The sequence below is a fragment of the Pocillopora damicornis genome, chromosome 6 (assembly GCF_964200805.1).
Source record: "Pocillopora damicornis chromosome 6, jaPocDami1.2, whole genome shotgun sequence".
NCBI lineage: Eukaryota > Metazoa > Cnidaria > Anthozoa > Scleractinia > Pocilloporidae > Pocillopora > Pocillopora damicornis.
The window spans coordinates 23,988,360-24,014,552 of record NC_142675.1 but is presented as its reverse complement, the minus strand read 5'-3'; the positions used below and the strand labels follow the sequence as shown (position 1 = coordinate 24,014,552).

The 26,193-nt window shown below is 38.9% G+C and overlaps 5 protein-coding genes across 6 annotated transcripts in view; all 5 read right to left on the bottom strand.

Annotated features, from left to right (window-relative positions):
- Window positions 1–9,923, bottom strand: part of LOC149044567 (uncharacterized) — a 42,542-nt gene extending 32,619 nt beyond the window's left edge. Inside the window, exons 1-7 of one of the 2 annotated variants that reach the window (XM_089209628.1) lie at window positions 9,303–9,854; window positions 7,904–7,998; window positions 6,931–7,087; window positions 6,069–6,132; window positions 5,151–5,428; window positions 3,981–4,161; window positions 3,020–3,448 (exon numbers count right to left, since the gene is read on the bottom strand). In XM_089209628.1, coding sequence (XP_089065754.1) covers window positions 3,312–3,448; window positions 3,981–4,161; window positions 5,151–5,428; window positions 6,069–6,132; window positions 6,931–7,087; window positions 7,904–7,998; window positions 9,303–9,809 — 1,419 coding nt within the window. In that variant the 5' untranslated portion in view covers window positions 9,810–9,854 and the 3' untranslated portion in view covers window positions 3,020–3,311. Of the gene's footprint in view, window positions 1–3,019; window positions 3,449–3,980; window positions 4,162–5,150; window positions 5,429–6,068; window positions 6,133–6,930; window positions 7,088–7,903; window positions 7,999–9,302 lie in introns of those variants that run through there. The other variant, XM_089209629.1, reaches the window with a different exon arrangement.
- On the bottom strand, window positions 309–2,435 carry LOC113676210 (uncharacterized). Its single transcript, XM_089209634.1, has 3 exons — window positions 1,895–2,435; window positions 862–956; window positions 309–585 (listed from the first exon to the last, which is right to left on the bottom strand). Exons 1-3 carry the CDS (start codon window positions 2,321–2,323, stop codon window positions 423–425), a joined length of 687 nt encoding a protein of 228 aa, XP_089065760.1. The 5' UTR covers window positions 2,324–2,435; the 3' UTR covers window positions 309–422.
- A 1,426-nt stretch (window positions 9,924–11,349) lies between the features above and the next one.
- LOC149044566 (uncharacterized) lies at window positions 11,350–14,741 on the bottom strand. Its single transcript, XM_089209641.1, has 3 exons — window positions 14,318–14,741; window positions 13,535–13,715; window positions 11,350–12,951 (listed from the first exon to the last, which is right to left on the bottom strand). The coding sequence occupies exons 1-2, from the start codon at window positions 14,663–14,665 to the stop codon at window positions 13,683–13,685; spliced, it is 381 nt and encodes a 126-aa protein (XP_089065767.1). The 5' UTR covers window positions 14,666–14,741; the 3' UTR covers window positions 11,350–12,951; window positions 13,535–13,682.
- A 985-nt stretch (window positions 14,742–15,726) lies between these two features.
- Window positions 15,727–17,831, bottom strand: LOC149044565 (uncharacterized). The gene is made up of 3 exons (XM_089209635.1): window positions 17,334–17,831; window positions 16,301–16,395; window positions 15,727–16,023 (listed from the first exon to the last, which is right to left on the bottom strand). Exons 1-3 carry the CDS (start codon window positions 17,760–17,762, stop codon window positions 15,861–15,863), a joined length of 687 nt encoding a protein of 228 aa, XP_089065761.1. The 5' UTR covers window positions 17,763–17,831; the 3' UTR covers window positions 15,727–15,860.
- Window positions 17,832–18,300: 469 nt separating this feature from the next.
- Window positions 18,301–25,275, bottom strand: LOC149044564 (uncharacterized). Its single transcript, XM_089209627.1, has 7 exons — window positions 24,679–25,275; window positions 23,320–23,414; window positions 22,345–22,501; window positions 21,459–21,522; window positions 20,580–20,863; window positions 19,412–19,592; window positions 18,301–18,879 (listed from the first exon to the last, which is right to left on the bottom strand). Exons 1-7 carry the CDS (start codon window positions 25,183–25,185, stop codon window positions 18,743–18,745), a joined length of 1,425 nt encoding a protein of 474 aa, XP_089065753.1. The 5' UTR covers window positions 25,186–25,275; the 3' UTR covers window positions 18,301–18,742.
- Between the last annotated feature and the right edge of the window lie 918 nt (window positions 25,276–26,193).

The following is a 26,193-nucleotide window of genomic DNA, read 5'->3' as shown; positions in this document are numbered from 1 at the left end:
CAAGGTTCAAAGACCGATGTGATATGCACCATTGAATATCGGTAAATATACTATCAGGGGTTGAGAGCCCGGAGGGGGGATGAAGAAGAAGTTAAGAGTTTCACCTCTATATTTCAAGTCGGTTAGACAAGATGGGAAAATACAAAAGAGTTGATAACAAACTAACTAGAAAAACGAATAGTGATAATAATGACAATTAGACTTGAAAGAACAACAACACCCATAATGGCGAATTATATCGATCGTAAAATGGAATGTAAAATGTTCTACAAATTTTCTTTGCCAGTCTGAAGACGAAATCACAGACGTATGGAAGTCGATTGCTATAGGCCATGAATGTTCTTTCGTTAGCGAATGAGATTCCAACATCTCTCATGACACACGAAATTTGAATGTCATGAAAAAAATTATCAAACGCTGTTTCATACCTTAGATCCAAACACATCATTAAGGGGACGAAGTCCATCAGCAGTGATGGACGAGGAGATTTGGGCTGTAATGGTTGACATCAACAGCATTCCGATGATCATCCACAATGAAGCATACATCCGAGCCAGCGATGATTTAGGAGCTTTGTCACCATAGCTACCATGTCAGTGATGAAAAAAAAATACAAACAGAGTGTTATTTTTCATATACATTATTTATGTTAAAATAACTAGACTATGCACACTTAATTTCAATCCGTGATAGTTTACTCGGGCCTCGCCATCATCGACCATCACATTAAAGAAATCTCGAGCTCACACACCTGTACATGTAATAATCAATTTGTTAATTATAAAATGTTGTCATGATAAGTCGGCTACATTGTATGGCAAGAGAGAGTATCGTGCAAAATTAAAGTTTGCAGTCTCTTACCCGACTGTTGTCATGGTAACCACTGCCCACCACAATCCGTCTTGAACACCTCTCCAAAACGAGTCTGGAAAATGACCTGAATTTGCTCTGTGATCCTGTGAAAAGGTTAATTGTTGTTGAAACTAAAGAACAGTGACAACTGTTATGCGCAGGTGGCGACAAAGATCGAAATACGCTCTCAAAGGACACGCGATACTTATTTAAGTCTTCTTTTACGAACTGAACAAATTCCTGTTTCAAATTGATGAATCTGAGAAATAAGTGAGCAACGCATGAAAGTAATGCAGTACAGAGTATGAACAACCTCCAGTGAGCCGATGAAATCTCCGCAGAAATTTTATGCATTACACGAGGTTTGAATATAAATATGTCGATATTCTGTTGATAATGTCGTCAGTTTTGGTCTGTGTTCCAAAACTGTTTTTGAAGTGAGGCGACAGGTGCCGCAAAGAACTTGTATAGGATATGATGATTAACTCATGAAGCAATTTTTTGTTTTTTCTTTGCTTCGTTTGGACTATTTAGATTAAGTCGCTATTTTCCTCTTTACTGATTCCAGTCGTTTCGAGAAATGGGAAACTTGCCTGTTAAACTTTTTTCTTACATATCAATTGACTTTTATTTCGTCGCTGCCACTTTTATGGTACATTTCTTAGTTTTCGTCCGTAATGATTCCGGAGATGAAGATCTTTGAACAAAGCTTGAATTTAACAACTGTCAGTGACATGACGCATCCCTCAAACTTTCCAGTTTGAAGCAAAGACAGTTAACATATTCAAATAGATTAGATTAGATTTTGTTCATGTGGATTACAATTTCTCTTTCAACTCCCTGAAATATTATACCGCTGTCAGTACAATCATAAAGTTTCAGATGGAAAGGTGTACTAATCATTGTCAGTATCAGAAAAAAGAAAAAAAACCATCCTTAATATCCCCATGAATGTTGAGTCGATTCAACACCAACCTTTGCCATTCGTATAATTCAGACGATCAACTTTTGTAAGGATACAAAAAGACTTCGGAATACCTACCAAAAACCAAATGACAATTCCTGACAGCATGGCAGCTATTATGCAAAGAACAAGAAGTTCCCATATTTGTGCAAATGCGTGAACGATTTGTCGGCCGGTGGTAAACGATTCTTCTTTGATGACCAATACAGAAGAGAACTCCCTTTCTAAGAGTGTAGCATTTGAAGAGCAAGAAAAGAGTGGAAATGTTACATTTACAATTGGACCGTTACAACCAGTGGTTTCATTGACTTTTGAATAATTTGAAAGGCAGTCTTCTATGATCTCATTCACTGTGTCGTTCCACTCAGACTGCTTATGTCTCGCAAAAAAATCCCCAACCCAGTTGAAGCTCACACAACCATCGATTGAAGCATTTTGATCTTTCGATGGATGAGCCACTTTGACCTGTGTGATGATTAAAACGAAGAGAAAACACTTGCACGACATTTTAGTGCAGGAGACAACCCGCACGTTCTGTTGGTTCTTGGAGGCAGTAATATTTACGAACCAGTTGAGGCAAAGCGTTTATCAATAGCACCTTGTCATGTCACCGACAGATGTTTCAAGGAAACTTTTTTAATTGCAGGCACTCAAAGAATCGTGGCGGGAAACTTTCAGAATGAGAAACTTTCGGATGAATATGACAATATGGTAACAAAATATTAATATTGTGTCAGAAACTCCCGGGGGGGCATTTCCATATCATAGTGGGGCATTTCCATTTTAGGTCTTGATAATGAGTGTCTTTTTTGAATTGTATTGTAGTCGTATGTACAACGTCAAATGTCTTAAACCCATTTCAAGCGGTGAAATGGTAATGATCTGAAAGGTACTGAACCCAATCCCTTCTATTACTCACATGAAAAGATCGACGTTTAAATCGTTAACGGTTTTCATATCTTATTTGGGTCGACCCAAGAATTACGTTAGAGTTGTTTAACATGGGAAAGTCGACTGGAAATGACTTAACTTCAAACGTCCAACTTTTTATGTTCTGAAGATAACCCATGAATAGGTATAATTTATTTTTTTCTTTCGTCCTATTAAAGTGTATGTTAAACTGTTTAAATTTGTCAACCTTCATTATTGGGTCGACTCAATGAACTATTTCAATTCTATACAGGAAACATTTGGCCTTCGATCTTTTAGTTTTGAATTAATCAATGAACTTTATTTATCGAAGGTGTATATAACAGAGTGTACTAGTACACTAATGGCTCTCAACAAATATTGTATTAAAAAACATCTATAAAACAGATTTAAGCTTTAAATTGTGAATTATTGTCAAACAAAGAGTTGTAATTGACTCGTCCAGCTGAGGTCGTGTTCTTAACGCGCAAGTTACATTTAAGTTCGTTCGATCTTCAGCCACGGCTTACTTTTAAAGCGTGCAAAAAGAAAAAAAATCCGCATTTCACCAGAGGGAACAAAGATTCTAATTGGTAATATTTTCAATAGTGTTCTGCTCTGTGTCATAGTGAAGTATCTGTGTTGAGAGTTCCTTCATAGGCACTGCGTCAGTAAAACTCGCTCTCAGTTTGGTGTGAGACACTCCTTTCTCAATATCAACATCTGAAATAGAAATACAACAACGATCTGTCAGTTCTACTTGGGACTAGCGTTTAAATTGGGTGAGCTGAGGACGTCACACGCCCGCAGGTGTTGCTGGTAAATGTATTCGCATAATGGTAAATTTTGGCCCCGTCAGGGGAATTTTTAATCACCACTGATGCATATTCAGACAACAGTCCTTCTCACGTACAGGCAGCCGATGGAGTAAGCAGAAAATTGCAGCAAAATATTGGAATTTTTTGTGAACCTGAGAAACTTCTCTGTGTTTGTTAGCAAGCCATCAGTAAACTGAACGCGCAAATACAAATCATCAGCAGTTTTACTTTTCCTGTCGTTATTTTGTCGAGAAATCCAGCAACCTATTGTATGAAAACAGCTTTAGATCTATGGATTACTGTTGAAATAAGCTCTCTATAAAAATGTTCAGTCCCTTAATTTGAACATCTCTTGATACGGTATTCCTTTTAGTATGGAGAAAACCTCGGCTATAAGAATCTCAACAGAAAAAGAAATAGTGTGGACCGGTACAGACCATCTGTTGTCGGTTTCCTCTTCCTGCACGCATTCCTCAGGGAACCAGTCAACAGGAAGATGACGAAAATGCCAGCAGAGCTCATCAAAATGAAGTGGTGGGTTTTCACTCGGACATCGGATGAGCCTTGTTTCATGTCATGTCGGTATTTTCCATGGCTGTACTCTTCAAAGCAGGACAGCTGAAAAATGTACAGATATACCTAACTGATTGATCCAAATCGTACCTGATTTCGAAATTATACGAGACAAAAAACCTCTTGCTACTCATCGCGAACACTATGTTCACTACAGCTGACCCCACCCCCCTGCCCTTATTCGTCGATCAATTCCTTGAAATTAGAGATGAAATTTTCGGCGTATAACTTAAAAAGAATGCCTATTTGAAATTTGATCAGCTCAGCTTCCTCAACGCTCCCCCGAGAATTTTGATATGGGACCCGCCTGGATTTAAGACGTCGTTCGTGCCAAAAGTTTTTCATGCGAAGCATCTAATGCATGCATTTTTTTTCGGTATAATGTTGGGCTTCTGTCCTTAAACTGAAATGAGTATACATACCGATAGGGACTATTTGATTGGTTAGCTTTATTGGGGATTTGCATCGATGAACGTAGCAAATTGCGTCGTAAAAGAAAGACTGTGCCAATGCACGGGGAAAGGAGAGATTACTTCCCAGCTATAGGGTAATGAGGATGTGTCAGTGAATGAGGTGTCATTTTTATGATTGGTATGACTACATGGGTTTGTATTGTGACGAGAGTTACTAGAATGGGGTCACATGTTTTCGGGATTCTTGGGTTAAGAAAATTCTGCTAAGTAGGGATTTAAAATGGGAAGACTCATGGCTAAAAAACTGTTATCGTATTACTAAAACTGAGTGAGAAGGGGTCCATAATTGGCCGAAAAAAAAAGATTTCATCGAGGTGGGGTTCCAAGAAGCTAGTTGGAGATACCCAGCAATATTTGACCCAAGTATCCCTTTAACTCCCACCAGGTACGATTGCCAGTGAATTTAATCACTCGAATTTCTGACAGGTTGGAAATCGAGTTCCTTAACCAAGTCCATCGTGGCGATCGACGAGATTCTCGATTCCTACTCTGATAGATATGCCAAGCCATTTGAGCAGATCTCCGCTATCGAAATATATTGTATTTCAATTGTTTTCAAACCTGCCAATCCTCGCATTCATCGTCAAGGTCGCCATCGCCATTCGTCTGTTCTGCTGAACATTCCTCGTTCGTCCAATCTTGCAAACATTCTTCAAGGTTTTCGTTTCCTTCTTCCACCGCAAAACCCACTCTGATGGTCAAATTGAATTCCGATGCGTCAACTATTGTCAAATGAGGAGGCTGCCTTTTCATTTCCACAGTGCCACAGTCGAACAGCAATATTGCATCTACACTACCATCAATCAAGCCATTTAGGAGTTCGCGTTCTGTGCGGTATTCTGCAAGAAATTCAAACAGAGTAAAAATGTATATCCTTGCTGATATCAAATGTACTCAAATAGTTAGATTATTTATTGGTAGTTGCTGGTTTTGTGCCTCTAATCAGCAGCCTTCCTAAGGGAAGAATAACCTCGGGAAGCCCCCGAGGATTTGCGCAACGATCTTTATAAATCCCCTCCCCCCCAACACACACACCATGGAAAATGTTTCTCTGCTGTACGCCGAAAAACTATAATTGCAATTATCACGTACCTCTCGAATCCTATTGAGGATTAAGGCTTCTAATAAACATTGCTTGCTGGTAGTATGTGCAAATGGGGAAAAATAGATATAAGACTCATATCCAGAATAAACTAGATTACGCACGCTAAATGTCTTAAGTCTTAGGAGTACTCATCATTGAGAGATCCTAGAGAGCGTCTTTTGAGGGTGCGTAATACGGTGACTAGTTTTGAAGAGTAATAGGGCTGAGTCACAGAAAACAAAAAACCGTTCTTGGGCCGCGCTCAGAGGGGGATAGTGCTTTTATTGTATCGCTTAGCCGCATGGCACCTCGTAAACAATCGACAAGCAACAGCGATGAACATATAAACAATGAAAGAATCTCAGGGGGAAAAAAGAGTGTTTAAGTTAAAACACCTTTCATATTGATTCCATGATTTTCTTTCTCGAGGGACTTTTTGCTTCCCAAGGGAACACCGACCTGTAACAAGTTAAGTCAAGACGTATTAGCTATTCACGGCATCAAATGGTCAATTTTACAGTTGCGAGCTTGGTTGCCAAGCCTTTGAACAGGAGTAAAGCTAAGGGCGACCTTGTTATGCTACAAACGTTGTTGCTTTTCAAATGTTAATTTCTTTATTATCATACTAACCAGATACTGATCTCTATCACAACAACGTCACCACCTTCAGCCTCACTCCAAATCAAAGGCTTGGCGACTAAGTACAAGTAACTGTGAAATGGACTATTGCAAGCAATTCCATTTTCTAATTGAGGCTTTGGAGATTGATACAATAGGCGCGATTTAAACATTTGGTTTGGAGCAGACGAGAATTTTTGAGTCTGCTGACAGTTCGGCAAGATATAGAAACAAGAGAGAAGTGATAGTAATCCAAGAAGGAACATCGATGCAAGGACCTAGAGGATTAAAACAGATCGAAAATGAAAGACTTGAATACTAATGAAGGCAATGTCTAAGGATGTATAAACTATGACGTAGTTCCCTTCGTAAATACCATGAAATATGAAAAATTTCGACACTGAACTAATGAGGCAAGTAAAATACGAAGAATTTCTTCTAAATTCAACTTCGTTTTCTGAATTGGAAAATTGTGACCATTAAGCTTGAAAATAACACAGGCAGTCGCAAACCAGATCGATCATGAAATAGAACAAGAGATGTTCTCCAAATTTCTGTCACGACAAGAGGAAGTTAAAAACAATTGAGAATTAGGCTCCATAGGCAATAAATGTTCTTCATTCAAATGTTGTTTCATACCTTAGATCCAAACACATCATTAAGGGGTCGAAGTCCATCAGCAGTGATGGACGAGGAAATCTGGGCTGTAATGGTTGACATCAACAGAATTCCGATGATCATCCACAGTGAAGCATACACCCGAGCCAGCGATGATTTAGGAGCTTTGTCGCCATAGCTACCATGTCAGCGATAAAAAATACAAATGACTTAAGCGGATAAGTTTCTAAAGAAACTGTAGTGCTGCGTCGGTGGGAGAGTATAACAGGGTGATTTGGTATTATCAACTGAGTTGATAACGTAAATTGGCCACCGTAAAGAGTTTAAAGCTAAAGTCTAGCCTTTGAACTCTTTACGGTGACAAATTTACATTATCAACTCAGTCAGTGATAATACCAAATTATCCTGATAAAAAATACAAACTTAAAGTATTGTTAAAGAGACAGTAACCGAACTCGCGTGGCGCGCGGGCTCAGAGATATCTTCAATTTGTAGGCTTGTAAGCAAAGTGACGTTAACAATTATCGCGTGCGCGAGTTTAGTTCTTTGAGAGCCGTCTTTTTGAGGACTTTTTACGACGTTTCATTATTAGCTGTATTACCGTGTTGAGGTTTTGGCAGATTAAACGTGGATCTTTTTTCCGAAGGGTTTTCCGTAATTGCTTAAGAACAATTAACATTATAAGGCTTTATCGTGATCACATCACTTGGTTGACGGTCAATTCGTCAAAAAGGGACTCAAATCACCATAGGGACTCAGAGGTGGAACTTTAACCGTGAAATGAAATAAAACATGTTGATATTACGTTTTGTGATCAGTTTGTGAACAGCGAAAGGGGGGGATTGGCGATTTGACTCTCAGTGATGGCGAGTTTGATATGGTTGCTAATTGACCGAATACCCGTCACTTTTGTGGTCGTGTGGAAACTGGGTATGAGTTTAATTGGCTGTGTTAGATGACAAGACAGATTATTATTTAGCTTGCAGTTTCTAACCCCACTGTTGTCATAGTAACCACTGCCCACCACCATCCGTCTTGAACGCCTCTCCAAAACGAGTCTGGAAAATGACCTGCATTTGCTCTGTGATCCTGTGGCAGAAAGAATATTTAGTTGTTAAAAGTAAAGAACACTTACATTTTCTATGTGCAAATAGCAACGCAGGAGAACCAAATACGCTTTCGCAGGACAAACGATATTCGTGTCAGTCTTCTTTTTCGAAAGAAAAAACCGTATCAAGTTATTCACACTGAGAAATGAGTAACCAACGTATCAAAATCGTGCGTTATAAAGCATTAAACACATTCATGCTAGACGATGAGATCTCAGAAGTTTGCCTTCAGGAGGTTTGAATATTAAAGAGGAGAGAAACATCTGCTGATGATATAGCCATTTTTGGTCTGAGTTCCAAGATTGTATTTTAAGTGAGGTGTCAGATGTCTTAAAGAATTATTAGAAGATATGATAATTGACTCATAGTCATATTGATTTGTCTCCAATGTTTACTTTAATGTCGGAAACATTTTTTAAAAAAAATTTTGCTTTGTTTTAGATCATTAACTATGAATCTAACCTTTTCTCGATGCAGTCGTATGAGTCGTCGGTTTTCTACTTTACACCGTTAGGTTTGGGAAATGTCAATACCAGCTTGAAAACGTTGACCTTTTTTGCAAACTCTTATTTTGACTTATTCGTACTCAACTTTTGACTTCATCTGCATCTTTTGACTTATAACCAATTCTCCATCATTTTAATTCTTCATCTGAGTTTAGCTTTTCATGGATTCGGAAATGACTTGAGAAAATCCGTTAACAGAGTTTGGATCAAAATGAAAATTTTAGTCTTGGGCAAAAGCAATTAACGTATTCAGAAATAATTTTAGAAAACCGATGTAAAATCCATTCGGTTACTTTTTATTCATGTGGATCAATCACAATTTGGCGAACAGCTCACTGAAATATTAAAAGTTTAAGACCAAACGGCAAAAAATGATTATCAGAGGGTGGTAATGGGTGATAGTTTTTACAATTAACCGTTAAATTTTCCCTTTTTTACGGCAACAGGCTAACGCAAAATGACACAAAATGACACTTTCTAGAAAGGCAAAATGTTTACGGTTAACTTTTGTTACGACTAACGGTTACAATTTGTCAATTTTTACGTCTAATTAGCCGTTTCACATCTAACAGTTATCCCCATTAAGAACCTGTTATCAATATTTTCTTGCATATTACAAAGAACGTATATTATTATCATAAAAAGAAAAATTATGAGGGTGAATAATTCTCGATGTTTTTATTGTTGATTTAGCGCTAACCTGTGTCACATACATCATTTGAATGATCAACTTTTCTAATGGGATAAATTGAGGAAAAAGAGGCTTCTGAATACCCACCAAGAACCAGATGATGATTCCTGACAGCATGGCTCCTGTTATGCAAATAACAACGAGTTCCCATATTTGTTTAAATGCGTGAAGAATTTGACGGCCAATGGAAAACGATTCTTCTTTGATGGCCACTAAAGGAAAGAACTCTGCCTCTAAAAGTGTAAAATTTGAAGGGCAAGAAAAGAGAGGAAATGTTGCATTTACAATTGGGCCGTCACAACCAGTTGTTTCATTGACTTTTGAATAATCTGAAAGGCAGTCTTGTAGGATATATTTCACTGTGTAGTTCCACTCGGATTGCCAACGTCTCGCAAAAAAATCCTCAATCCAGTTGAACCTCACACAACCATCGATAGAAGCATTTTGGTCCTTCGACGGATGAGCCACTTTGACATGTGAAATGATTAAAAAGAAGAGAAAACACTTGCACGACATTTTGGTGCAGGAGATAGCCTGCACGTTCTGTTGATTCCCGGAGGCCGCAATTTTTAAGGACCAGTTGACGCCAAGCATTTATTGATAGAACCTTGTCATGTCACCAACAGATGTTCCAATGAAACTGTTCTTGCTCTGACCTAATTGCACCGTGCAATTAGGTCAGAGCAAAAACAGTACGGCGTACTCAAAGAATCGTGGCGGGAAAACTTCTGAATGCCGGAGAAGCTTTTAAATAAATACGATCATATGGCATCAAAATATTAATGAACTCAACTTTTGTTAGGTGTTTTTGGTGTACTCCAAGGAGGAATTTCCATATTGGATCTTTATGAGTATGTGCCGGTATTAACCTTTAGCCCTAGTCTCCAGGTTCTCTTTTCTTCCCACCACCTGAGGCAAGGGAAAAAGAAGGAGAGTCTCTCGGTGTTGGTCGCATGTCTCTCCAGGGGAGGGGTGGGAAGAAGGAAGGCCCTGGGAACGAGAGTATAACAAGTTATCTTGTTGTTCTGGAGGCCTTAAATAGGGTGTGAACATTGGTTGCGATTGTATCTAGCGGTAGTCTGCCCTTTTTTCGGCTTCAGAAGCAGAGGAGGCAATTTGTCTGTGCATATTCTGTAAATCTTTGCTTGATACGAGAAACTGCTGGTATAGACCTGCGTCGGAAAATACGTTGGAAAAATAGTAGATCGAGTATTTGAGAGAAACTTTCTTGAAATTTTTCCCTCTGTAACTTATATGGAAGCGTCAGAGTCTTAAAATTGTTGTGTGGTGTGTGTAAGGAAGTGATTTTCAGAAAGCAAGAGATTATCTGATCGACTTCGAGTCTTTGTTTTATGATTGTTCTGAGCGATCGATGGAGATGTTATTTGTGAAGGATGCAAGAGGCCTGTCGAAGAGCACAAACTTAGTGGATAGTATACTTTTATTGTGTCATAGCTATCTCAAGTTATCGTTGATTATTTGAAGTACTCATTTTCCTGAGCGTTTTATAGCGCTTCAGCTGTACTGCTAGCCATGTACTTGCAATTTTAGCGAAAAATTAAAGTTTACAGAAGTCTATGTTTTGTTTCAAAAAGTTTTTTTGACATGAAACTCAACCGGCGGGGCCGATTACCGAAACAAAGAAGGTCAATTCGAGTAAAGACAAGTAAGACAACGCTGGTACAAGAATTCGTTACATCAAAGGAGAGCTTGTTAGAAATGTAGGAATGATTATGGATTTTATTGGAGTAAGGAAAACTCTTTTCAATCACTAGTCTCAGAAATATCATCAGATATGATCAATGATGTGGGGAAATTGTAATTTAAAACAAGTGCTAGTTTGGGCTTCCAGTTGTAATATGAATATTTGAATAAATAAATTATTTCCTATCAAAAATCATACTCATTTATCATTTCAACTGCACATCAAAATCTTATACGCTCTTTGCAACCTTATTCTCCAACCTATTAAATCGCAAGTTTTGTGACAATCTGATGGTCTGAAAATACTCTTATTACAAGCCAAACAACAAAGAACCAGTAGGGCTGATATTAACAGTGAGGGATGAAAAACAAAACATTTCCAAAAGCCTTTTTTTTTTCTTAGGAACAAGACTAAATGAGATCAGATCAAACTAATGTAGAGAGATTTATTTATCTCTATATGAAAATAGATTTACACCCAACAGATTTCAGAGAAATGAGACTTAAGTTAAAAGGTGACTTTTACATTGCGTATTATGCAGTAATGGGCACCGACTTGGATGCCTATTTGAGAAAATTCATAGTTTTTTTAAGCCAGGCATTTGGCTGTGCCAATTTTATGGCAGACAATTAATTAAATCATACATCAGTCACTTAGGAATTTTTATAGCTCTCATCAGATCAAACATCTCACGATCGTTTCCACACACAACTTTGTGATTCTCGAAAAAAAAACATCAACGTCTTTTAAGACAAACCTTCAATGTTTGTTTTCTCATGTGTACATCTTGATCTTCAGTAAATCGAATCTCATACTTCAAGTTTTCGGGCTTCTTTCGTGTTCTGTTTGCCCTTTGATCACTAAAATATCCTCATCCGAAGAGTCAGCAAACACCACGAGTATCCAAAGAGTTAGAAATGTTAGTAAACTTGTCATACTCTTTCATTCTTCTCCAGAAAATATTACAAAAAGGTGTAGATCATCACCCAGTTGAAAACCCGCGTAAGCACGCTAAAATATCAAAATGATACCGAACGCGCCGAACAAATTCCATTGTCACGTTTGCAGGAAAATGCCCCTATGCTGCTATGCATAACTTTAGTTCCACTTGAGAAGTAACGATTATCATAACTTTGGTCTCGAGATCATGTTGTTGTGGCGAGCTGTCTCCCTAGTCTATTTCTGGTTCTAACGCTTTCACCTTTTCCTCCAGCACCTCATATGGTACATTACTCTCTCCTCCAAAATGGTCACCAAAAGTTTTGCCTACCGATTCATTTCCGTTCAGTTTCATTTCCGGTTTAACGTTTCGTTGTGTGTCAAGTGACAATCTTTAGGAGATTGCGCGTGCTTTGGAGAGAGTTTTGCCTTCATGTAGCTGTTTTGGTTTGCAAAACAGTTTTTTAACGTGATTGTGATCGTGATTGTAATGTGATTGTTACTACGATTTCCCTTTTTTTGTACGTTATCTTGTAACGCTACACACGGATTAAAAGCGAAAGCTACGAAAGTTAAAAGTGATAAGCAGAAAGAAAGTTTATACACTATCGACAAAGAAAAACCCTTTGAAAGTAAGCCGTTTGAACGCCATTTTAGCGGTAAGTTAAAATATTTTCTCCTATTTAATAATCCCTCCAAAAAGATGCACAGAGGAATCTGCAAGGAAAAAACAGAGAGAAAGAGATGGAAATTGTCACTGGAATGCATGCAGTGGCGGTGAACCAGTTAACGACAGTCAGTCTCCTGCTCGGGTTCAACTGAGAGACTCTTCAGCGTCGCGTACACAACGTTCCTGTGTTCTGGTATAAATCAAGCGAACTGTACATTGCATGTAAGGTAATCACATAAACTTTGATAGATTAAATCCCAAATGCACCAGATGAGAGCAATGATCTTAATGCGTTGTATTATCAGGAGCGTACTTCTCTAAGTAATAGTTAACCGATGGTGTCGAGAGTTCCTTCATGTACACTGCGCAAGTGACACTCGCCTTCAGTTTGGGGTTAAACGCTCCTTTTTCGATATCAACGTCTGCAATACAAACATAACATCAATTTGTTAGTTCTCCTTGGGAAACGGCATTTTAATTCGGCAAGTTTTCGATGTGACGCGGCGGCAGATGTTGCTGGCCAGTGTATTCGCATAATGGTAAATTTTGGTCTACGAGATATTGGCCTGGAGAAGAATGGGGAGGATATGAAGGGGTTCTGGCAACCGTACCGTCATTTGGGTGAATTTAGAACAAAAGTGACATGATGGTAACAAGTACCACTGATTCAACAAAAACGACAACAACAACAGAGGAGGTCAGTTAAGTAAGTAGCAAATTCCGTTGTACTTGGGAAAATTTTCCGCATGTTCGCAAGCCATCGCTAAACTGAAAGCGAAAACTTTCTAACATCAGCATTCTTCTTTGGCCTGTCATTTCTTGTCCAGGAGAAACCAGTTACCTCTTTTATAACAATTGCTTTAGATGGATTACTTTTGAAATACGCTTTATATGAAAAATTTAGGCTCCTTACCTGAACATCTTCTGATATGTATTCGTATATATATGGAAAAAATCTCTATCAGAAGAAAATAAAATGCAAAAATAATGTGGAAAGATACAGACCATCTGGTGTCGTTCTCTTCTTTATGCAAGTATTCCTCAGGGAACCAATCAGCAGGAAGGTGACAAGAATACCAGCAAAGGCCAGTAAAATGTAGTGGAAGGGTTCCACTCCGTCCTTGGATGACCTTTGCTTCATATCATATCGGTATTATCCATGGCTGTACTTTTCAAAACTGGAAAACTGAGAAGAAAAGAATACACAAAGGTATCTGAATTATCGATCTTCAGAATTTCTACGTCTAACATAATTTATATTATACTTCTTCACAGCGAGATGCAGCTATGAGTATGGCATCTCAACGTGAACTCAATTTCAGTTCACAGAAGTTTATTATTCTGAATTCGTTAAGTCTCCCTTTCTACCTGAAAATTGATTGTTACAAATCGAAAATTCGCAGTAAATAAACCGGCCTGGGATGGAACTCTCTTACTCGGTCGGCTTGGATTCTAACGCCGCACATATCAAGAGTACCTGATGACTCATCCCCTTTTTACAATACAAGTTTTTGTTCTTCTGATCCCTAGCTGAACAGGATAAATATTAATACGGGTTACATGATGGGTTAACTTTATTGGCGGCCTGGGCAATGGGAAGACCACTCGACCGCAGGTGAATTTAATCACCCGGAAATGTGACATTCTAGAAATGAGATTCCGTAATCAAGTCAACCATGACGATTTACAAGAATCTTCATCCTCGCAACAATGGATACGCCAAGCAATTTTAGCCTATCACCACGATCGAAGCATAAAATACTTAGCGTATTTGAGTTGTTTACAAACCTGCCAATCCTCGTCTTCATAGTCATAGCCGTAATCATCCATCTGTTCTGTTGCCCTTTCTCCGTACGTCCATGCCTCAGCTCGCCCTTGTAAACAATTTTCAATATCTTCGTATCCCTTTTTTGCCGCAAAACCCACCCTGACGCTCAAATATTCTATCGATTCGTCGACTATCGTCAAACGAGAAAATTGTTTTTTCATTTCCTTGGTACCACAGTCGAACAGCCATATTTTATCCACGCTACCATCCATCAGTCCGTTTAGGAGTTTGCGTTCTGTGGGATATTCTGTTTTGAAATCAGTCGGAATGAAAGAAGTATTTTTGTTGATAAAACATAACCTTATCATTAAATAACCTTACATCTGATAATTGCTAGTACCAGTCCTTTTATCACGTGCCATCCCTCTAGCATATGCACAACGATGTTTGCAACCCCCCATCCCCTCCTACCCCCTTATGGATAAAGAAGAAGAAGCTACATTTGTCCCTCCCCTTGGGGGTAAAATTAATATCCTTGGTGTCTGCTTTGTTTGGGGTCCGTCTGATTCAGTACTTCTCAAATCGTTTGTAGGACTTAAGGTTTCTGATGTACATTGTCTGTTGCTACAATATTGTGATGGAGAGAAATAGCTAAGGACGCATCTCAAAATAAAAAGAATCACACAGACTTAAAGTGCCTGATCCAAGGATTGACCTAGGAATGATCATTATTAAGAGACCTTTAATGAGCTGTCCGCTGAGCTTACGCAATGCAATAAGTAGCGCTTAAAGGGAGGTAGGAAAGGAGATTCTTACTGTATTAAGCAGCAGTGGAGTGCCACTAGGCCAATCCAAAAACGGCAACAATAACAACATAAACAAAGAAACACAAGAAAAAAATGGAGTTTTGAAGTCAACGCACCTGTGACGTTGGTTCCATGGTTGTATTTCTCAAAGAGTTTTCTACTTCCCAAGGGAATACCAACATGTGACGAATTCCGTCAATACGCAACTATTACTCACAGCTAATCTCGTAACCAGATCCTACTGTGTAATTTAATTGAAATGTATGTTGGTTGTGGAAGGTCTGGTTACGAGACTAATTCATAATACCACTTTCCTAGCGCTTGGTGTTTCTAACCAAGGTTCAAAGACCGATGTGATATGCACCATTGAATATCGGTAAATATACTATCAGGGGTTGAGAGCCCGGAGGGGGGATGAAGAAGAAGTTAAGAGTTTCACCTCTATATTTCAAGTCGGTTAGACAAGATGGGAAAATACAAAAGAGCTGATAACAAAATAACTAGGAGAACGAATAGTGATAATAATGACAATTAGACTTGAAAGAACAACAACACCCATAATGGCGAATTATATCGATCGTAAAATGGAATGTAAAATGTTCTACAAATTTTCTTTGCCAGTCTGAAGACGAAATCACAGACGTATGGAAGTCGATTGCTATAGGCCATGAATGTTCTTTCGTTAGCGAATGAGATTCCAACATCTCTCATGACGCACGAAATTTGAATGTCATGAAAAAAATTATCAAACGCTGTTTCATACCTTAGATCCAAACACATCATTAAGGGGACGAAGTCCATCAGCAGTGATGGACGAGGAGATTTGGGCTGTAACGGTTGACATCAACAGCATTCCGATGATCATCCACAATGAAGCATACATCCGAGCCAGCGATGATTTAGGAGCTTTGTCACCATAGCTACCATGTCAGTGATGAAAAAAAAAATACAAACAGAGTGTTATTTTTCATATACATTATTTATGTTAAAATAAGTAGACTATGCACACTTAATTTCAATCCGTGATAGTTTACTCGGGCCTCGCCATCATCGACCATCACATTAAAGAAATCTCGAGCTCACACACCTGTACATGTAATAATCAATTTGTTAATTATAAAATGTTGTCATGATAAGTCGGCTACATTGTATGGCAAGAGAGAGTATCGTGCAAAATTAAAGTTTGCAGTCTCTTACCCGACTGTTGTCATGGTAACCACTGCCCACCACAATCCGTCTTGAACACCTCTCCAAAACGAGTCTGGAAAATGACCTGAATTTGCTCTGTGATCCTGTGAAAAGGTTAATTGTTTTTGAAACTAAAGAACAGTGACAACTGTTATGCGCAGGTGGCGACAAAGATCGAAATACGCTCTCAAAGGACACGCGATACTTATTTAAGTCTTCTTTTACGAACTGAACAAATTCCTGTTTCAAATTGATGAATCTGAGAAATAAGTGAGCAACGCATGAAAGTAATGCAGTACAGAGTATGAACAACCTTCAGTGAGCCGATGAAATCTCCGCAGAAATTTTATGCATTACACGAGGTTTGAATATAAATATGTCGATATTCTGTTGATAATGTCGTCAGTTTTGGTCTGTGTTCCAAAACTGTTTTTGAAGTGAGGCGACAGGTGCCGTAAAGAACTTGTATAGGATATGATGATTAACTCATGAAGCAATTTTTTGTTTTTTCTTTGCTTCGTTTGGACTATTTAGATTAAGTCGCTATTTTCCTCTTTACTGATTCCAGTCGTTTCGAGAAATGGGAAACTTGCCTGTTAAACTTTTTTCATACATATCAATTGACTTTTATTTCGTCGCTGCCACTTTTATGGTACATTTCTTAGTTTTCCTCCGTAATGATTCCGGAGATGAAAATCTTTGAACAAAGCTTGAATTTAACAACTGTCAGTGACATGACGCATCCTTCAAACTTTCCAGTTTGAAGCAAAGACAGTTAACATATTCAAATAGATTAGATTAGATTTTGTTCATGTGGATTACAATTTCTCTTTCAACTCCCTGAAATATTATACCGCTGTCAGTGCAATCATAAAGTTTCAGATAGAAAGCTATACTAATCATTGTCAGTATCAGAAAAAAGAAAAAAAACCATCCTTAATATCCCCATGAATGTTGAGTCGATTCAACACCAACCTTTGCCATTCGTATAATTCAGACGATCAACTTTTGTAAGGATACAAAAAGACTTCGGAATACCTACCAAAAACCAAATGACAATTCCTGACAGCATGGCAGCTATTATGCAAAGAACAAGAAGTTCCCATATTTGTGCAAATGCGTGAACGATTTGTCGGCCGGTGGTAAACGATTCTTCTTTGATGACCAATACAGAAGAGAACTCCCTTTCTAAGAGTGTAGCATTTGAAGAGCAAGAAAAGAGTGGAAATGTTACATTTACAATTGGACCGTTACAACCAGTGGTTTCATTGACTTTTGAATAATTTGAAAAGCAGTCTTCTATGATCTCATTCGCTGTGTCGTTCCACTCAGACTGCTTATGTCTCGCAAAAAAATCCCCAATCCAGTTGAAGCTCACACAACCATCGATTGAAGCATTTTGATCTTTCGATGGATGAGCCACTTTGACCTGTGTGATGATTAAAACGAAGAGAAAACACTTGCACGACATTTTAGTGCAGGAGACAACCCGCACGTTCTGTTGGTTCTTGGAGGCAGTAATATTTACGAACCAGTTGAGGCAAAGCGTTTATCAATAGCACCTTGTCATGTCAAAGACAGATGTTTCAAGGAAACTTTTTTTAATTGCAGGCACTCAAAGAATCGTGGCGGGAAACCTTCAGAATGAGAAACTTTCGGATGAATATGACAATATGGTAACAAAATATTAATATTGTGTCAGAAACTCCCGGGGGGCATTTCCATATCATAGTGGGGCATTTCCATTTTAGGTCTTGATAATGAGTGTCTTTTATGAATTGTATTGCAGTCGTATGTACAACTTCAAATGTCGTAAACCCATTTCAAGCGGTGAAATGGCAATGATCTGAAAGGTACTGAACCCAATCCCTTCTATTACTCACATGAAAAGATCGACATTTAAATCTTTGACGGTTTTCATATCTTATTTGGGTCGACCCAAGAATTACGTTAGAGTTGTTTAACATGGGAAAGTCGACTGGAAAATGACTTAACTTCAAACGTCCAACTTTTTATGTTCTGAAGATAACCCATGAATAGGTATAATTTATTTTTTTCTTTCGTTCTATTAAAGTGTATGTTAAACTGTTTAAATTTGTCAACCTTCATTATTGGGTCGACTCAATGAACTATTTCAATTCTATACAGGAAACATTTGGCCTTCGATCTTTTAGTTTTGAATTAATCAATGAACTTTATTTATCGAAGGTGCATATAACAGAGTGTACTAGTACACTAATGGCTCTCAACAAATATTGTATTAAAAAACATCTATAAAACAGATTTAAGCTTTAAATTGTGAATTATTGTCAAACAAAGAGTTGTAATTGACTCGTCCAACTGAGGTCGTGTTCTTAACGCGCAAGTTACATTTAAGTTCGTTAGCCACGACTTACTTTTAAAGCGTGCAAAAAGAAAGAAATCTGCATTTCACCAGAGGGAACAAAGATTCTAATTGGTAATATTTTCAATAGTGTTCTGCTCTGTGTCATGGTGAAGTATCCGTGTTAAGAGTTCCTTCATAGGCACTGCGTCAGTAATACTCGCTCTCAGTTTGGTGTGAGACACTCCTTTCTCAATATCAACATCTGAAATAGAAATACAACAACGATCTGTTAGTTCTACTTGGGACTAGCGTTTAAATTGGGTGAGCTGAGGACGTCACACGCCCACAGGTGTTGTTGGCAAATGTATTCACATAATGGTAAATTTTGGCCCCGTCAGGGGAATTTTTAATCACCACTGATGCATGTTCAGACAACAGTCCTTCTCACGTACAGGCAGCCGATGGAGTAAGCAGAAAATTGCAGCGAAATATTGGAATTTTTTGTGAACCTGAGAAACTTCTCTGTGTTTGTTTGCAAGCCATCAGTAAACTGAACGCGCAAATACAAATCATCAGCAGTTTTCCTTGTCCTGTCGTTATTTTGTCGAGAAATCCAGCAACCTATCGTATGAAAATAGCTTTAGATCTATGGATTACTGTTGAAATAAGCTCTCAATAAAAATGTTCAGTCCCTTAATTTGAACATCTTTTGATACGGTATTCCTTTTAGTATGGGGAAAACCTCGGCTATAAGAATCTCAACAGAAAAAGAAATAGTGTGGACCGGTACAGACCATCTGTTGTCGGTTTCCTCTTCCTGCACGCATTCCTCAGGAAACCAGTCAACAGGAAGATGACGAAAATGCCAGCAGAGCTCATCAAAATGAAGTGGTGGGTTTTCACTCGGTCATCGGATGAGCCTTGTTTCATGTCATGTCGGTATTTTCCATGGCTGTACTCTTCTAAACAGAACAGCTGAAAAATGTACAGATATACCTAACTGATTGATCCAAATCGTACCTGATTTCAAAATTGTACGAGACAGCAAACCTCTTGCCACTCATCGCGAACACTATGTTCACTAAAGCTGACCCCACCTCCCTGCCCTTATTCGTCGATCAATTCCTTGAAATAAGCGATGAAATTTTCGGCGTCTAGCTTGAAAAGAATGCCTATTTGAAATTTGATCAGTTCAGCTTCCTCACCGCTCGTCCGAGAATTTTGATACGGGACCCGCTTGGATTTAAGGCGCCGTCCGCGCCAAAAGTTTTTCATGCGAAGCATCTAAAGCATGCTTTTTTGTTTTCAGTACAATTTTGGTCTTCTGGCCTTAAGCTGAATTGAGTATACATACTGATAGGGACTATCTAATTGGTTAGCTTTGTTGGGGATTTGTATCGATGAACGTAGAAAATTGCGTGGTAAAGAAAAGACTGCGCCAATGCACAGGAGGGGAAGGGGCGCTGGATGAGGTCTCATTTTCACGACTGGTATGACTAAATGGGTTTGTATTGTGACGAGAGTTTCTAGGATAGGGTCGCACATTTTCGGGATTCTTGGGGTAAGAAAATTTTAAAAAAGGGTAAGAAGATTTAAAAATGGGAATATTAATGGCTAAAAAGTTGTTACCGTATAACTATTACTAACTAAGGAAGGGTCCATAATTGGCCGAAAAAAGTAGACTACAATGGGGTGGGGGTTCCGAGAGGCCAGTAGCAAATACCTAACAACTTTGACCCAAGTACCCCCCCCCCCCCCCCCCAAATCCGACCGGGCGCGAATGCCAGTGAATTTAATCACTCGAATTTCTGACAAGTCGGAGATCGAGTTCCACTTAACCAAGTCCATCGTGGCGATCGACGAGATTCTCGATTCCTACTTTAATAGATATACCAAGCCATTTGAGCAGATCTCCGCGATCGAAATATAGAATCACTCAGCGCATTTCAATTGTTTAAAAACCTGCCAATCGTCGTCTTCATCGTCATCATCATCTATCTGTTCTGCTGAAGATTCGGCCTCGCTCTTTAATGATTTAGTTCGCCGTTGTAAACAAGCTTCAAGGTTTTCGTTTCCTTCTTCCACCGCGAAACCCACTCTCACGCTCAAAGAGTCTTCCAATTCGTCAACTATCGTTAAACGAGGAAACGGTTTTTTCATTTCCTCGGTGTCACAGTCGAACAGCAATATTGTATCCACACTACCATCAATCAAGCCGTTAAGGAGTTGGCGTTCTGTGCGATATTCTGCAAGAAATTCAACCAGGGGAAAAAATGTGTATTCTTGCTGATTTCAAATGTACTCAAAAAGTTAAATTATTTATTGGTAATTGCTAGTTCTGGTCCTCTAATCAGCACAAGAATAACCCCGGGAAACCTCCGGGGATTTGCACAACCGATCTTTTTAAAATCCCCCCACACCACCCCCCCACCCCCACCCCCCACCCCCCACCCCCCCACCCCCACCCCCACCCCCACCCCCCACCCCCCACCCCCACCCCCACCCCCCCACCCCCCACCCCCACCCCCCACCCCCCACCCCCACCCCCCCACCCCCACCCCCCCACCCCCACTAAATGTCCTTAGTCTTGAATATACCTATTATTGAAAGATCTCAGAGAGTGTCTTTTGAGGGTGCGTAAAACGGCGGCTAGTTTTGAAAAGGAGAAAGGCTGATTCGCAGAGATCAAAAAGCCGCTCTTCGGCCGCGCCCCGAGGGGAATGGTGCTTTTAGTGTATCGCTCAGCCGCACGGCACCACGTAAACAATCGGTGAGCAACAACTATAAATATAGAAAACATGAAAGGATCACGGGGGAAAAAGAGTGTTGAAGTTGAAACACCTTTCACTTTGGTTCCACGGAGCTCATTCTCCATAGGCTTTTTGCTTCCCAAGGGAACACCAACCTGTAATAAATTCAGTCAAGATGCATTAGCTCTTCACGGTATCAAATAGTCAACTGTGTTTACAGTTGCGTGCTTGAATGCCAAGCCTTTGAACAGGAGTAAGGCTAAGGGTGACCTTGTTATGATACAAAGTTTGTTGCTTTTCAAATGAAAATTTCTTTATTATCCTGCTAACCAGATAATGATCTCTATCACAACAAGGTCACCTTCAGCTTCACTCAAAATCAAAGGCTTGGCGACTAAGCACAAATAACTGTGAAATGGGCTATTGCAAGCAATTCCATTTTCTAATTGAGGCTTTGGAGATTGATACAATAGGCGCGATTTAAACATTTGGTTTGGAGTAGACGAGAATTTACCAGACCTTTATAGCTTTATTTTTGAGTCTGCTGACAGTTCGGCAAGATATAGAAACGAGAGAGAAGTGATAGTAATCCAAGAAGGAACATCGATGCAAGGACTTAGAGGATTGAAACAGATCGTAAATGAAAGACTTGAATACTAATGAAGGCAATGTCTAAGGATGTACAAATTATGACGTAGTTCCCTTCGTAAATACCATGAAATATGAAAAATTTCGACACTGAACTAATGAGGCAAGTAAAATACGAAGAATTTCTTCTAAATTCAACTTAGTATTCTGAATTGGAAAATTGTGACCATTAAGCTTGAAAATAACACAGGCAGTCACAAACCAGATCGATCATGAAATGGAACATGAGATGTTCTCCAAATTTCTGTCACGACAAGAGGAAGGTAAAAACAATTGAGAATTAGGCTCCATAGGCAATAAATGTTCTTCATTCAAATGTTGTTTCATACCTTAGATCCAAACACATCATTAAGGGGTCGAAGTCCATCAGCAGTGATGGACGAGGAAATCTGGGCTGTAATGGTTGACATCAACAGCATTCCGATGATCATCCACAGTGAAGCATACACCCGAGCCAGCGATGATTTAGGAGCTTTGTCGCCATAGCTACCATGTCAGTGATAAAAAATACAAATGACTTAAGCGGATAAGTTTCTAAAGAAACTGTAGTGCTGCGTCGGTGGGAGAGTATAGCAGGGTGATTTGGTATTATCAACTGAATTGATTACGTAAATTGGCCACCGTAAATAGTTTAAAGCTAAAGTCTAGCCTTTGAACTCTTTACGATGACAAATTTACATTATCAACTCAGTCAGTGATAATACCAAATTATCCTGATAAAAAATACAAACTTAAAGTATTGTTAAAGAGACAGTAACCGAACTCGCGTGGCGCGCGGGCTCAGAGATATCTTCAATTTGTAGGCTTGTAAGCAAAGTGACGTTAACAATTATCGCGTGCGCGAGTTTAGTTCTTTGAGAGCCGTCTTTTTGAGGACTTTTTACGACGTTTTATTATTAGCTGTATTACCGTGTTGAGGTTGTTTTGGCAGATTAAACGTGGATCTTTTTTCCGAGGGGTTTTCCGTAATTACTTAAGAACAATTAACATTATAAGGCTTTATCGTGATCACATCACTTGGTTGACGGTCAATTCGTCAAAAAGGGACTCAAATCGCCATAGGGACTCAGAGGTGGAACTTTAACCGTGAAATGAAATAAAACATGTTGATATTACGTTTTGTGATCAGTTTGTGAACAGCGAAAGGGGGGATTGGCGATTTGACTCTCAGTGATGGCGAGTTTGATATGGTTGCTAATTGACCGAATACCCGTCACTTTTGGGGTCGTGTGGAAACTGGGTATGAGTTTAATTGGCTGTGTTAGATGACAAGACAGATTATTATTTAGCTTGCAGTTTCTAACCCCACTGTTGTCATAGTAACCACTGCCCACCACCATCCGTCTTGAACGCCTCTCCAAAACGAGTCTGGAAAATGACCTGCATTTGCTCTGTGATCCTGTGGCGGAAAGAATATTTAGTTGTTAAAAGTAAAGAACACTTACATTTTCTATGTGCAAATAGCAACGCAGGAGATCCAAATACGCTTTCGCAGGACAAACGATATTCGTGTCAGTCTTCTTTTTCGAAAGAAAAAACCGTATCAAGTTATTCACACTGAGAAATGAGTAACCAACGTATCAAAATCGTGCGTTATAAAGCATTAAACACATTCATGCTAGACGATGAGATCTCAGAAGTTTGCCTTCAGGAGGTTTGAATATTAAAGAGGAGAGAAACATCTGCTGATGATATAGCCATTTTTGGTCTTAAAGAAGTATTAAAAGATATGATAATTGACTCATAGTCATGTTGAGTTGTCTCCAATGTTTACTTTAATGTCGGAAACATTTTTTAAAAAAAATTTTGCTTTGTTTTAGATCATTAACTATCAATCTAACCTTTTCTCGATGCAGTCGTATGAGTCGTCTGTTTTCTACTTTACACCGTTAGGTTTGGGAAATGTCAATACCAGCTTGAAAACGTTGACCTTTTTGGCAAACTCATATTTTGACTTATTCGTACTCATCTTTTGACTTCATCTGCATCTTTTGACTTATAAACAATTCTCCATCATTTTAATTCTTCATCTGAGTTTAGCTTTTCATGGATTCGGAAATGACTTGAGAAAATCCGTGAACAGAGTTTGGATCAAAATGAAAATTTTAGTCTTGGGCAAAAGCAATTAACGTATTCAGAAATAACTTTAGAAAACCGATGTAAAATCCATTCGGTTACTTTTTATTCATGTGGATCAATCACAATTTGGCGAACAGCTCACTGAAATATTAAAAGTTTAAGACCAAACGGCAAAAAATGATTATCAGAGGGTGGCAATGGGTGATAGTTTTTACAATTAACGGTTAAATTTTCCCTTTTTTACGGCAACAGGCTAACGCAAAATGACACAAAATGACACTTTCTAGAAAGGCAAAATGTTTACGGTTAACTTTTGTTACGACTAACGGTTATAATTTGTTAATTTTTACGGCCAATTAGTCGTTTCACATCTAACGATTACCCCCATTAAGAACCTGTTATCAATATTTTCTTGCATATTACAAATAACGTATATTATTATCACAAAGAGAAAAATTATGCGGATAAAGAATTCTCGATTTTTTTATTGTCGATTTAGCTCTAACCTGTGTCACATACATCATTTGAATGATCAACTTTTCTAATGGGATAAATTGAGGAAAAAGAGAGTTCTGAATACCTACCAAGAACCAGATGATGATTCCTGACAGCATGGCTCCTGTTATGCAAATAACAATGAGTTCCCATATTTGTTTAAATGCGTGAAGAATTTGACGGCCGATGGAAAACGATTCTTCTTTGATGGCCACTAAAGGATAGAACTCTGCCTCTAAAAGTGTAAAATTTGAAGGGCAAGAAAAGAGAGGAAATGTTACATTTACAATTGGGCCGTTACAACCAGTTGTTTCATTGACTTTTGAATAATCTGAAAGGCAGTCTTGTAGGATATCTTTCACTGTGTAGTTCCACTCAGATTGCCTTTGTCTCGCAAAAAAATCCTCAATCCAGTTGAAGCTCACACAACCATCGATAGAAGCATTTTGGTCCTTCGACGGATGAGCCACTTTGACATGTGAAATGATTAAAAAGAAGAGAAAACACTTGCACGACATTTTGGTGCAGGAGATAGCCTGCACGTTCTGTTGATTCCCGGAGGCCGGAATTTTTAAGGACCAGTTGACGCCAAGCATTTATTGATAGAACCTTGTCATGTCACCAACAGATGTTCCAATGAAACTGTTCTTGCTCTGACCTAATTGTACCGTGCAATTAGGTCAGAGCAAAAACAGTACGGCGTACTCAAAGAATCGTGGCGGGAAAACTTCTGAATGCCGGAGAAGCTTTTAAATAAATACGATCATATGGCATCAAAATATCAATGAACTCAACTTTTGTTAGGTGTTTTTGGTGTATTCCAAGGAGGAATTTCCATATTGGATCTTCATGAGTATGTGTCGGTATTAACCTTTAGCCCTAGTTTCCAGGTTCTCTTTTCTTCCCGCCACCTGAGGCAAGGGAAAAAGAAGGAGAGTCTCTCGGTGTTGGTCGCATGTCTCTCCAGGGGAGGGGTGGGAAGAAGGAAGGCCCTGGGAACGAGAGTATAACAAGTTATCTTGTTGTTCTGGAGGCCTTAAATAGGGTATGAACATTGGTTGCGATTGTATCTAGCGGTAGTCTGCTCTTTTTTCGGCTTCAGAAGCAGAGGGAGGCAATTTGTCTGTGCATATTCTGTAAATCTTTGCTTGATACGAGAAACTGCTGGTATAGACCTGCGTCGGAAAATACGTTGGAAAAAATAGTAGATCGAGTATTTGAGAGAAACTATCTTGAAATTTTTCCCTCTGTAACTTAGATGGAAGCGTCAGAGTCTTAAAATTGTTGTGTGGTGTGTGTAAGGAAGTGATTTTCAGAAAGCAAAAGATTATCTAATCGACTTCGAGTCTTTGTTTTATGATTGTTTTGAGCGATCGATGGAGGTGTTATTTGTGAAGGATGCAAGAGGCCTGTCGAAGAGCACAAACTTAGTGGATAGTATACTTTTATTGTGTCATTGCTATCTCAAGTTATCGTTGATTATTTGAAGTACTCATTTTCCTGTGAGCGTTTTATAGCGCTTCAGCTGTACTGCTAGCCATGTACTTGCAATTTTAGCGAAAAATTAAAGTTAACAGAAGTCTATGTTTTGTTTCAAAAAGTTT

Bases quoted from the DNA above. Each gene is read 5' to 3' on its own strand.
- LOC113676210 (XM_089209634.1), bottom strand. From the start codon at position 2,323: ATGTCGTGCAAGTGTTTTCTCTTCGTTTTAATCATCACACAGGTCAAA. The intron at 957-1,894 runs GTAGGTATTCCG...ACCTTTTCACAG, and splicing joins GAATTGTCATTTGGTTTTTG to GATCACAGAGCAAATTCAGG. The intron at 586-861 runs GTAAGAGACTGC...CTGACATGGTAG, and splicing joins GTTACCATGACAACAGTCGG to CTATGGTGACAAAGCTCCTA.
- LOC149044566 (XM_089209641.1), bottom strand. From the start codon at position 14,665: ATGATAAGGTTATGTTTTATCAACAAAAATACTTCTTTCATTCCGACT. The intron at 13,716-14,317 runs GTTTGTAAACAA...TTTTCTTCTCAG, and splicing joins ATGAAGACGAGGATTGGCAG to TTTTCCAGTTTTGAAAAGTA.
- LOC149044565 (XM_089209635.1), bottom strand. From the start codon at position 17,762: ATGTCGTGCAAGTGTTTTCTCTTCGTTTTAATCATCACACAGGTCAAA. The intron at 16,396-17,333 runs GTAGGTATTCCG...ACCTTTTCACAG, and splicing joins GAATTGTCATTTGGTTTTTG to GATCACAGAGCAAATTCAGG. The intron at 16,024-16,300 runs GTAAGAGACTGC...CTGACATGGTAG, and splicing joins GTTACCATGACAACAGTCGG to CTATGGTGACAAAGCTCCTA.
- LOC149044564 (XM_089209627.1), bottom strand. From the start codon at position 25,185: ATGCTTGGCGTCAACTGGTCCTTAAAAATTCCGGCCTCCGGGAATCAA. The intron at 23,415-24,678 runs GTAGGTATTCAG...TTTCCGCCACAG, and splicing joins GAATCATCATCTGGTTCTTG to GATCACAGAGCAAATGCAGG. The intron at 19,593-20,579 runs GTTTTTAAACAA...TACATTTTTCAG, and splicing joins ATGAAGACGACGATTGGCAG to CTGTTCTGTTTAGAAGAGTA.